Genomic DNA, 13,482 nt, shown 5'->3' on the forward strand with positions numbered 1-13,482 from the left:
AAGTATCATCAATCTTTAAAAAACGAAAAAGCTGCAGAACTCGAAATTTACTAAATGTAGATCCTGGCTTAATAACCAAATGAATATGCGTTTGAAGTCATACATCCTTCAGGTTTAGCTAAACCACCAATATACCAGTACACGAATTTGCTTTGTGAACGACTCTATAAACTTGTACTGCTTGTCATACACTGCAGTTCATATTTGCTTGATGCGACTTTTAAGGCAAGTAAGAACGTTTTTGCGATGGCAAAATGTATTATCAGGGCACGGTTTATTGCAAATCTTGCTCTTCAAATATCTTTTGACAGATTACGTTTACTTTTCGCAACTTTTATGATGTACTGCAGCGTCAGATTGTTTTTCAACACATAAAGAAATCACATAATATGCATCTCTTTGTTTGTTGTGCGTTCGCGAACTTCACATAACCTTTGCTTTGCTTGCAGATGCTACAGGCTCCATAGTAAATAGTAACAAGTAAATTCTGTTTTGACAAGTGGCAATGCCCGGTAAAGGTTTCACTAAGGAAGTTATCAGCAGCGGAACACTTGTAAACACAACCGCATCTCGTTCATTACGTGATACATGACGTCACAACAAGCTCTTGCGTCATCAACAACACTATCATCGAAATCATGGACAAAGTTAATTGTGCCCCGTGCGTTGTTTTGTGGCATTGTTTCCGGCCAAAAAAAGGCTGTGGAATTGTAATTGTCTCATATTGATTACAATAACTTTTGCCTTGCAGGACACTACATACAGTGTTTTTTTGCTTTAATGATAATCATGTTGTTTATACAGTGTTGTTTTTTTTGCTTTAATGGTAATCATGTTGTTTTATACCACATAGTGTCAAAGTCCCAGCGTCGGTGCCACCACGACAAACGAAATCGTCTGATTCCTTATCTGATATGGCGCCCATTCCCGAGTTAGACGATACTTCATCGAATCCTGATGAACTCAATCATTCCCTTCCGCTCACCGACCAAGCTTTCTCCAGTGCAGTAAGTGCCTTAAACACCTGACATGTGTGCTGTAACGCGTGTATTACAACTATGTGGATAGTACAATACCATGTGTACAAATAGCCTGCAAAGCTTGACCTAAATTTCTGTTTGACAACTCAAAGATTAACGGCAAAGCAGAGGGTTTTAACCTTTACCAACACTCTGTACCACTGCATTTTTTCGCCCAAACCCATAATTTGCTTTTTTCGACCCTTTTGTTACTTATTTTAAACTTAAGAAGTTATCTTAATACAGCGTTACGAACCCCGGCTTAAGAACCACTTTTCATCGGAAACTGAACATCAAGTGTTTAAATGCAGTATAGAAATCGGTTTGCAAACTTTTGTGGAAAAGACAAAATGTATGCAAAACGCACCTAAAGAGGCCTTTGTTGGTGCACAACGGGTGAAACCGCTTTATGCTTGTCTATCCATGCGTGTAATGAGCGCTAGCATCTGTAATGTATGTTATCTGGCTAGTTGCTGACTGCAATAGTTCCGAATTCTGATTTGTTCCAGCAGTGTAAAAAAACACATTTTGTTCCCATACAATACTAAGAGCTTTGTAAAGAAGGGCGCGTTTTTGTCCCGTCGTGTTAGATTATAAGATTTGCGGGCTGGTTGGGTAGCTTAAGTGACTGTAGAAAGTTCGCCGAATGTTACAAACGATTTTTGACCCTTCGTATGTCGCAACCGGGCATGCGAATTCAGTTGTTATTCGCGCGGCTAAAATGTTGTATTGTACCTCGTAAGGCGAATCAATGCATTTGCTGCAGTATTTGAATTCTATCAAGTGTTACGTAAAATGTAAAAAAAAATTGACAATTCATTTATACACCTTTTTTCATTTCACACTATGTTACACAATTTAACTTAACTGTTAAGTTGGCTAAACGTCCTAAACTGATATGTTGTAAATTCGGTTGTAATGGTGCATAATCGTATTCCATTACTAATGCCACAGAACATTACATGTCTTTGAAACGTGAATATAGTTAAGAATATAGTTAATCAATATTTGATTAATTTCCGTGTAAGGAACGCCGGTTTCAAATGTAATCTTCATCTACATGACTGGATGTTAAGTTAGAACAGAACATAATTATGTATTCTGTTGACTTAGCAAGAGAAAATATTTCACTAATGATGATTTCTGTTTGTCTGGAAACAGCGTGCTTTGAAATTATCCGCTCTCTGTTTACGTAATACAGAGAAACGTGAAAGTTTTGTTTGTCCACAAAATGCTTGCCTGGAGTTATCTGCACCTGACCTGAAAGATTTAAGCGTTTTTCGCAAACTCATGGTTATAAATTCGCATTTCATGCGCATTAGCAAAACTTGAGGCCAAGATTAAGTCATACTACCACATCATTTAACCATCATAATTAGGCTGTGAAATTTGCACGTGTATTAGTGTCGATTTTGTTTGATTGGCATTTCTCTTTTATGCATGAATTGCGCAGTCATTACATGTCAATTTGATGTTTTTCGTTTCGATTCCAATTTACTTGGAAATACGTTAGCTTTGGTTATTTGTCCTGCTTGCAGATTGATTTTTCACAAAAGTTTGTCTTTAATGAGAGCCAAAGACTTGTTGTAGGGCGCAAAAAATGCTTTTACATTTTATGTTTTTATCAGGATTTAAAATGTCTAATTCATGTAGTTTGACTTATTTTTTTCTGGGATTGCTGCACTTTTATTGTTTTGCCTTTAATATTTTATCAAAGTTTGGCTTTTGGTAATTTAATACTAAGCCACTAAATCGAAACACACGTGCCTTGCGGCATACGCTTTGCTCTTTTGCTGATCTATTTGTGTATTTCCTAATGTGGGCACAATGTCAAATAAAGTAAGCCCACGGCCGAACCGAACCAATTGGGAAGTTTTTTTATGTGATGATGCGTTTGTCTTCCCATAACTCGTAAATTGGTGGGGTTACTTATTTGGCTTCCGAAATCTATAAACCGATTTTGTGTTTTAGGTTTTGAAACGGACCAGTAACGTTTTAACTGATTGTTTTGTTAAATACGCGATGAAACTAAGCGTTATTCTAATTTATTTCCCACGTATCAACATTTGCGTTTTGTTTAAAAGCAGTTTGCTAACTTGTGAAGACTTTACTGCAAAACCGTAAATTGAACGCTGATAATGGAGGTTGCTAGCACTTAGTTAGTTGCAACACATAATCTCAATGTTGTGTTTTCATTCATAAGTTCTTGTATTTCCATATATTTCCATGTACATCGTACGATTGCACATCCACCGTCTGTTTAAAGTTGGGGTCCGCAAATACTTTTTGCTCCACACAAAAGTGTCCCAACGCCTCCCGACCTAACTAAACTATGACTTATGAAACCAACATTGGCAAAACATTGTGCAAAACAAAACTGCACTTGGTTTGTGTTTTTAAGTTCAAAAAGTTTTAAAAACTTGATTGTGTAATTTGGAATTTTCCACTATTTGGAATTTTCTTAATCATTTGGAATTTTCCCAATTTTCTACAGTCTACATTCTGGTTTAAGGGTTATATCTAACACTCGTGAAGACCTAAACAAAGCGCAAGACACTTTGATTCTAAACCAGTGGTTCCCAACCTTTCGTGGACCATGGCCCCCTTCAAGTTACCATGTAGGACCTGTGGCCCCCTTAAATTGTAGATAGCAATCTCACGTTGGAATGCGGTATTAATTTTGGCCTTAAACAGGTCTAATAGAGTAAATGAGAGGATAAACCTCACTATAAACAAAGAGTATGTGAAATAGTCGATTAAATTCGGGAATAAAGTTAAAGTGAAAAAGACTTTTAGTGGGTGTTTCTTGTGAATCTACGCCCGTGTCCCCCCCGAAACACAGCTCGTGGCCCCCCTGGGGGGCCATGGGCCCTGGTTGGGAACCACTGTTCTAAACAAACAGTTGTCACAGCACGTCTGATGATGTAAAAACTGTTTTGCAAGGGAACTATATATTGAACTTTGCCCGCTTTTTTTGCACTAACATGACAAACGTCGTACTAACTACTGTGCGAAATGCCAGTTGGTGACTTCAACGCAATAACATGATATGCTGCTAAAGGAATAATGTCACATAAATAGTAAATTTGGAAACAACGCGTGATTTAAGATTTACGGTCCATTGGTTGATGCTTGGGTGGAACGTTAATTGACCAACTCGATTTAGACAAAGTTTTTCATGAATTCTGTTCGGGTTGAACAATAGGGGTGTATAAATTGATGTTACATCGTTCCGAAACTTAGGGGATGCATTTTAATGTAGAAATGGCCGTTACTGCTGCAATTGGTTGCCTCAAAAATGTTGGTCGTGCTGATCTTTCACCAAGCATACGAATTAACTTGCGTGATTAGATTCGTGCCGGAATACACAATAAATAGATTGATGAAACGCGTGTTGCCATGTATCTTACGTCATGTCCCGTTATAGTTAAGTGAGATTACGACTGTTTGTGTTACTTGCCGGCTAATTCCCTCGTAAGCTTGAAATGTGATGAGAGTTGTAAACAACGTTACGCCTTACGGAGATATTTTGTTCTTTCTCTGCTTGCATTACTATCAATGTGATCTCGGTTTTTAAATACAAAGCCCAAAACATACAAAATGCAGTAATTTATAAAATACTGTGGTAAAATTGAGGTTGTTTGTTTTGTTTGGTATCTTGTTTCGTGATTTTTTTTATTATTCGCTTGTACTAAAAAAGCGTTTTAAAACTTAAAGTTTTTAAAATTATATTACCTTGATAGATTTACTTTTTAGTACGAAGTAACCTCCGCGTGTCTTAAACCAATGCTTTATTTCTAAAGTCACCTATGGAGCGCAACTCAAACCAATCAACGTTTATTGATTGAGTTTCTAGTAGTCGGCATTGGCCCACCCACAAGGCCTTGATAATGATTGCTTAGCGATTTTTGTCGACTAATTGTAATTCAATTCTCATTTATAGGTCAACAGTCCAACCTCTCCCGGACCTACCGTTCTATCAAACATTCCGTCAACACCTGATGGTGTGGACTCCTCTCAACAGCAGGTTGGACGCCGTAGAAGCATAATTAAGGTAAATTTGCCCTTTCAAAATCTGTATTTTCTTATGTATGTGAAAAGTATGGCTGACCGAGACATTTACACATGCACATTGAGGCTTTGGAATTTAAACACATACAAAAATTCTTCCGTTTGATGCAAAGTTTATGTTTGTGTCTTTTTGTGGGTAAAATTTGCGGTTATACCAACCAGCAATCGGAAATGTTCGAAAAAAGACGTACGAAATGTCCTTTTTGTTCAAATTCCCACTGTAGTGTTCAGGTAGATAAGAAAACAAATGACGGTGAACGTTGGTTGTATTGGACCAATACTTTCTCTTTTTTGATCCAACGGCTGTTGCTGTCGTCTTGTCCACTGCTGCAGACAACGAAATTTTCTTGTGTTTGTTCCATACGATGCCAAAAAAGGCTTTAGACTAACGCCTACCGTTAAACGAACCAAAAGATACAGAAACCAGTGCATTGTGTCACAAACAACGACATGTTTCCGTGTTCATTCACGATTCATCTCGACAAAAACTCTATCATGTGCATTTAGTTGCACCAACTTTGTACCGTTTTGTATTTACCGATGTTGAGCATCGTGAACTGCCACAACCAATTTCAAATGTCAAAACTATCCGGTGTTAACTTGCCTGTTCAGCTGATAAATGTCATTTTCCCCGCACTGATCAATCTCATGTCACATTTGCACGTGTGCTGATTGAAACTTCCACTTTGACTGACGGAAGAGTGTTCAACTACCTGATTATTGTTTGCTGCAGATACGTTTTGAAAACTTTGGTTCTGGTTGATCTTAGAAAGTGGTTTGATCGAACAAGTTACATTTGTTATTCCTGCCCGTTAGGTCTGCTTCAAAGCAATTGTAGCCAGAGATATTTTCCGGTTTACGGTATGTCTTTGGTTCGTTTTTGTACAGAAATAAGGCTTGTTTCCAAACATCACGAACAGCAAGATGTCTACATATGTAATGTGATTTCAATCCAAGATCCAACAATCATACAGATTTAATATGGTTTCAAAGAATTACATCACAAAGTAGATGCCAGATTTAGTTTAACGATGTGACTATTTTGGACAGTGATTCTCGGACTTATGTACTGCAAGAGATTTCCAAGTGTGTCGCGCTATATTCGTTTCATCTCGCATTTCATGTTTCAGAGCCTATTACAGAAGTGAAAATGTTGATGACAATGCTTAAATCTCATGGATTCTTAATGTATTTATGGTTATTATCAGAAACCCCAACAATGTAAGTCTTCATATGAGAGTAATGTGCCCCGCACTTTTACAACAATAAAAATTCTATTTGAATAAGTATTAGGTTTTCCACTAATGAAACCCATTCGAACAACAAGGTTACAAAACGGCTTAATACAAATGGGTTTCGATTCACTGTATTTTTAGCTTTCAATCAATAATTGAAGTCGTTTGAATTCAGCTTTTTGATTGATGTATAGTCTGTGACTTGCAGCTATTTCAATTCAAATTGCCTGTATGTGAGACTAAATAATTTTTATACTTCACTGTTATTATTCCGTACCGCTGTTTTGTTTAAAGCAAGTGGCTTGCAAGTACTTAAATTTGTCCGTTTTGGGGCGCTATCAGTTATATGTCGAAAATGTGCAAGCAACATGCCGAAAGGTACAGAGCGTTTGACCTGTATACGGTCATGACAAACATTATGGGGATTTGTGGTCTTTCTGGGTTCGAGCCTCGTGAAAAAAGAGTAAAAGTGAGGCAAGTGTATCTCAGCCAAGTTTTACTTAACTCTCCTCTTTTTGATATTCGCAAAACAAACGTAATTTGTGACTGATCAGTTGTATCAAGGCTCAATTTTTTGTTGCGGCGCCGCACCACCGTGCATGATCAATTAAAAATAAAATTACGAAAAACTAAACATTTCACTGCTTTGCCACAATGTTTATTATGGGTCCCCTTCCCTGAAGGGGACACATATTGTTTTTGTCCGTATTTTTTTTTCTTTTTTTCTTTTTTTCTTTTTTCTTTTTTTCTTTTTTCTTTTTTCTGTCTAACGCTGGTTTGTGAGACGCATTTGGTCAAGAAAGAGTGCTTCAAATTTATTCAAATTTGGACATATGTTAGATATTAATCCAAACTTGGTCCACCTGAAGTTTGACCCCAAATTACCCAGCGGTTCACCCACAGGCCCCCGAAACGTAAAATTTTTAACGCTGGTTTGTAACGCTTGTTTACTGAAGAAAGCGTGCTTCAAATTTATTGAAATTTGGACATATGTTAGATATTAATCCAAACTGGGTCCACCAGAAGTTTGATCCCAAATTACCCAGCGGTTCACCCACAGGCCCCCGAAACGTAAAATGTTTAATGCTAGTTTGTAACGCTCGTTTAGTAAAGAAAGAGTGCTTCAAATTTATTGAAATTTGGACATATGTTAGATATAAATCTGAACTTGGTCCACCTGAAGTTTGACCCCGAATGACCCAGCGACACACCCACAGGCCCCCGAAACGTAAATGTGTCTAACGCTCATTTGGTCAAGAAAGACACTGTAGGCAGAAGTCCCAAGAGAGTACGTTTACGAATAATAGGACAGAGCGGGAGGGCTCAGCTTGACGTTGGACAGACGTTTTACGAGACGTCGTTTCGGTGATTAGAAATCAGCTGTTTTGCACAGCAATGCTATGTCGTTTTATTAAGTTATCACTCACATTTTCAGTTTTGACAAAGGTTTCACACCTATGACGATTTAAACCTAATAAGCGTGCTTCGGTTTCGTATATGTCAAGCAAAACTTTCTTAAACAAACTAAATATGAAAAAATAAACTTGATTTTTTTGCAAGATAAAAGTTTTTTTAAAATGCTTAGTGTCAGGTTGGCCGCTGCATGACCACGGGTTACTTAAGGTCAATTAGTAGGTATTACTAACACAGTTCAGAACTTTCTTACGTCATAACGTAGCGTTTTTTTTTTTTTTTTTTGAATCAAATACTCAATGCATGTATATATTAGGTCAAACGGTGTTGTTGAACACCAAGGACGGCGTGTTATTGAAAACGGTGTCAAAAGGTCAAACAGTCGTTTGGTGTGTACACCCTAAAGGTTACTACAGGTCAATGGTACTCGTTTGCAAAGTTAAATGAAAAACTCGTTTTGCGAAACAAAGTTAAATGAAAAGTTATGTATACACTTGCAGCAAATCGCTTTTTAATTGTCTGTAACACAACTGTTACAGCTTTCTAGAAAAAAATTGTGTTTAAAACCCGACCTTGGACGACAATATCTGGGTCAAAGCAAGAGATTAAATTGAAAGTATTTGTTTCGTTCTTTTTTATTGTTGTTGTAATTATACGACAATAATAGTGCAAAAAAATACAAACAAAATTTTTTTATTGTTGGGTTAATGCTTTTTAAAAATTTGTCCTTAAGAATTAAAAAATCACCGCAACATTTGTTTACCATAAATCCGCAAAAACACGCATGTGGGGACCCATTAGTTTTTGTTTACAAAAACAATCATATGTGTAGATCAAATGATATGTATAGTAAATTGGTAAATATCGTATAGAATATATAAAATGGAAGTATATCAGAAAGCCACTCTTCTAGTTGATAAGTGAAGTGTTAAGAAGCCAAGTGCCATGTTGGTAGAGATTGTGACAGTGCCCGCGGTGTAAGATATGTTGAAAGTCCATGTTATGATGATCTATAAACATGCCTTCTGCCCCTATCCACATCGTCAACCACATCCAGACAGTAGGTTTATGTTGCATATGTTTAGGTGTTTTATTAGCTTTTCTCCTTTTCCCTTGAGTTCAAAGCATTGACTTTTACATTGTAGTAGCACTCCTCCTTTATTATCTAAACTCTTGCCGAATCCACTAAGTACTTTCTTAAACCATATCCTCAATGTTCTTGGAATGCTTCAATTCTTTGGTCGAAACGCTGATGCAGATTAATTGAACCCCAAGACCATAGGTTGGGAAGCACCAGTTTAGAAGTAAATTCGCCAAAATTTGCGTTAGAAAGCCCATGATAAAACACACAATTTATTTTTTTCCATGGATGCAACTTATGCATACATCAAAATATTTTTGACCTTTTTCGTATCGTTTGATTTTCATAACTTCATATTCTTCTTTGTTTGAACCGAGATCTTGAAGTTTTAAGCTTTTTTATCTGAAAACTTAAAAAATTGTACATGGAGGAGACATAAAAAAACACAAAAAAAACAGTAGAGGGTCACTTTTAAGCATTTGGTACTGCCCTATAAAGTCAGTGTTTTGTGTAGGCGGGTTTAGCTTTAATCGATATGCGCAATGTTTTATCTTGTCTCTTTTAGTCGTTGCCAGCAAGGCAGACGCCATTTGCAATTAATTGCATCGATTGCGTTTGCCAACCATCGCACTAACTGCATTAACATTGACTGGGTGGAAGTCACCTGGAATGCCTTAGAACGTGTATAGCTGACTTGTGTAACTGCTCTTCTTGCTTTATTAAAGTCATGGATCGCGTATGGGCCTGATTATGGATGCACGATGCTTAAAATAGTTGATAACTTGTGGTTTAAACCGATGGGTTTTGTGGTCCGTGGCAAGTAATAGATCTTATGATAGGTATTAATTAGTGGTGAAGTTAAATATAACGCGCTTTCGTATTAAAGCTCCCTAACTATGTTTAGTCTAGCTGTCTCTATATAATATATTACGTTCATTTTGACATACAAGTTTGGTTATATGATACACTATGTCAGCCAAATTTTACCCACAACTAGCAAACATTGAGCAATCCTTCTACACATGAAAGAACAACATCAATTTAGTCATCCTTTTGCCAAAACCTTCTTGCAGGGACCTATTTGTTTTTACATAGGGTCTCCACATTGCAGTTAATATTTGCATTCGTTTCCTGCTGACTGAAGAGGTTAGAATCGCTGATAAAACTGGTTTGCGAGATAAATTTAAAATAGCGTTTGCTGCAAAGTTACTGTGAATCCTAACGGATGTTACCAACAAGTTTCGTCGCTTTTATCAGCAACTTAGTTTAAATGAAACTTATGGGGTGTAATGCAACGTATGCTTTTTACCATTATACTATTGGGCTAATTAGTGTCTTTTGACCTGCTTCCATGTGTTGATAAGTTCTGTGTTTATATCTGTATAAAACGTAGTTCTTTTGTCCAGAACTTTTTATCCTTGCGGTTAAGGCTGTGTACTTCCCATTAGAAACCTCGAAGTTATCTTTACAACATCAAGTGGTCATCAACTAATCATCATACAATGCTTTTTGTTTTGTGGTGAACCTTATGCGTGTCTTTTGTACTTTGTTTCTTGGTAGGATGTCCAAGCACCACACTACGTAAATGACAAACGTATGTGTCTAAATAATGGTGTATAAAGTTGAAAGCAAAATCCACATCTGTTCAACGTATCGCAGTTGTCACTATGCGCTTTTCACTCCGCATAGATTTTTTCGGTAGGGAGCGCTACAGAGTCGGTACCATTTCGTACGTTTATGATATGGTCGCTCAAGCATCATCGCCAGTCTGTGGGCTGTCTTGCGCCGTTTACACAGCTTAGGACAAGTTGTTGTTATAATACTGGATTGTATACTCCAATCAGTCTTAGTATTAGATTGCTTGTTATTGTAATGAATGGTTCGAGAGTGTGTTAAGGCGTGAGAATCTGTTTCTTGATCAATAACGTTTTAGGTTTTTCGAAATTGCATTAGCATTACTTACAGCCAGTGTGTTAAATTTTAGTTTTGGCTTGAATTCGGATAATTGCTAGATATAAGTTCTGCACAAAAGTGGTAGTGGTATTTTAGTAAATAGGATATGTGAACGTCTTGACAATAGGGGATTTGAACGTATAATACAGTGGTTGTTTGCAGTACCCGCCGTGAGACGATTTCTAAAGTGTACTTTTTCAAAACGTAATTCTGTTTTTAGCTTATAGGACAGGTTTTCCGGGCAATGGTGGCAGTTCATGCTTTAGCATTAGCACCAATAAGATTTTGTTTATTGGTTAGTGCCAAAAAGGAAAGAAATAGTCTCGAAAGTGGTAAAAAGGTAAACATATTAAACAAAAAAGGACATATGTTTATTTATATCTCATTTTTTCAAACTTATATTTGGTGTTTTATGAGCAACTATTTCTGACAAATACCGTCAACTACTTGAAATTACATGTCTGTATGTTTCTGTGGCAAGTTTTATGTGGCTGCAACAGAAAAAAAACAAAGTAAAATGGTTTGCGGTGTTCCTTTCTCAACTGTTACAGCTTCCTGAACTTGCCGGTTGCAATATAATCACTTGTATAAACAGATTGGGATGGAGGCGTGCGACCAAAATTGTGCGTAATTTGATGCAAGAGCGTGCGTACAACGACAGGTCTGCATATCTTACATAACCACTTACGCCGTGGGCCTAACGTTGAACTTGTTAAAGGGGCTTGCGTACAGGAGGGCAATGCCAAGGCTACTTATTACCAATTTCATGGCTTCTACGACATCCGCGTGCTATTGTGGATTCTATTTCGAGTCGTAAAACCGCAGAGGTCGTATCTTTTGGCTTGTTTAGTTAAACACGCACGCCGTTGCATACAGCTGTGTTTGATGGCTGGTTTTGTATTATGTTGCGTTTTGCACATTTTTATCTGCATATGCTTGGAAAGTAGTGTTCAGTTTTTGATTGTCTATTGATTATGTTTACTGTATGTTGACATCGTTAACTTAAAAAAAACATTTTACCTTGAAGCGACGGAACCCGGTCTCATCAACAGAGTTCCAATCGCAACATTTTGTTACTTGTGATACTAAATAAATACGTTGTGCCAAGGTGTGAATAAGGAAACGCCGGTCGTATTTGTAGCCCATTAGCCGGTTTTGTTTATTGGTGCAGAGGCAAAACTGCCAGTAAACTCCAAAAGAGTAAATCCTTCCTTCCGTAGCCGTTTTGGCATTCATTGTTGTCGTTTTTAGTGTTATCATCTATTGTATTTTTTGTTTTCTATTCGTTTTTTAGGTTCGTGCAGTGCAAAAACACTTGCACGACCGGCATAGCTTTGTGAAGCAGGACTGCCAATCGCAAACTTTTTGCGTAGCCTCCCCTGCTGGCAGCCGCGACAAGCGTGATATGCGTCATTGCTCATACACACTGTGAGAAACGGCTGGGCAAATTGATGCGTGCGCGTATCCGGTCTCGAGCGTACTGAACTGCCACAAACTAGCTACACGAGTTGCTTTGTCGCACAAATGCTTGCCAAGGTAAGCGCCGACGTCGCCTGTACGTTCACCTATTTGACACAGGCGATAGATTTATGCCTAAGTGAATTTTTTTATCGATTCCACCAATGTTTGCGTTTAGCAAGACGCAGCGTCGGCGTTATAATGGAGATTAATTCGCATTGATTTCAACATTTTCAAGGCAGGGCTGTGCTATTTAAACAAACGGCTTATGTTTTTGTGGTGCTTTAATTCGTTTTATGGTCCTTGCTATTCGTAGTTTGTGCCTTGTGCCTTGTGTAATGTGATTGCTTTTTTAAATTTGATGACGTCCGTTTAGTTCTGTAACAAGGCAGAAGTGTAGTTGCGCCGGTGCTAATTGGTCGTGTTACGTAATGATAGGAGAAATACTCGCGTATTGCTGTTTAAGAAGTTGTTATTGTGTAAGGATTTGGTTTGCCTTTTCCTGTGTAAAGAATTGAAGGGTATGTTGCCAGTAGGAAGCGGATATGGTACAGCATTTCCATTGCGTCTAAAGTAAATACCGCTTCCTATTGCAATGCATTTTAACTAAGCTAGCGATTTTTCAGCAGGGTTGTAAAGTTATACCAGCACAGTAATTGAAAAAAAGTAAACACATACGTGACTTTGATTAGAGAACGCAATTCCAGCTTCGGATCATGCCCTAATTTCGTTTTTTCCGCACCTTGTTTTTACCTTGTGCAAACAAAATTCGTGGAGAAGAAAAAAAGGGGCTTTACTTATAGTGTGTGTGCAGCCACAATTTTGCCTAAGTGTTTAGTTTTGTACAGATGTTTGCCTATTGTCTGTTAATACCGGCTTTTACACGTTATGAGGTTAAGCCCAAGGTGGGTAAAAATGAAGTTTTTACCAGCGGTAAAGTTAAGTCCAAAGGTATACGGTGATTTCCGAAAAGACGGTATTTTCATTCAGAACAAATAGAAAACGGTTACGCGTGTATTGATCTTGCTGGTCGGAGACCTCGTTTCATGAATTGATTTGTTTTGCATTCATCTACTACTTTGTGCGGGCTTTTGGTGACGTAAATGTCTGGTCGCTTGTCGCGCGACAAATACTGTTCAATACACAAACTGCGCCAGCAAGCCGGGTGAACTCAATTACGTTACGTAACTGGCAATAAGTGGTAACAAGTATTCACTTTGGCAATCACTTTTAACTTCCCAAAAATATTTTT

General features: G+C 37.7%; 1 protein-coding gene across 1 annotated transcript in view; it reads left to right on the plus strand.

Moving 5' to 3' along the window:
- The first annotated feature begins 420 nt into the window (after positions 1-420).
- Positions 421-13,482, plus strand: part of LOC145217425 (inactive phospholipase C-like protein 1) — a 47,078-nt gene continuing 34,016 nt past the window's right edge. The window contains exons 1-3 of the mRNA XM_080084685.1: positions 421-661; positions 854-1,007; positions 4,963-5,073. Of these exons, the coding sequence (XP_079940811.1) occupies positions 639-661; positions 854-1,007; positions 4,963-5,073 (288 nt within the window). The 5' untranslated portion in view covers positions 421-638. The remainder of the gene's footprint in view (positions 662-853; positions 1,008-4,962; positions 5,074-13,482) is intronic.

The sequence above is a fragment of the Phallusia mammillata genome, chromosome 3 (genome assembly GCF_965637545.1).
Source record: "Phallusia mammillata chromosome 3, kaPhaMamm4.hap1.1, whole genome shotgun sequence".
NCBI lineage: Eukaryota > Metazoa > Chordata > Ascidiacea > Phlebobranchia > Ascidiidae > Phallusia > Phallusia mammillata.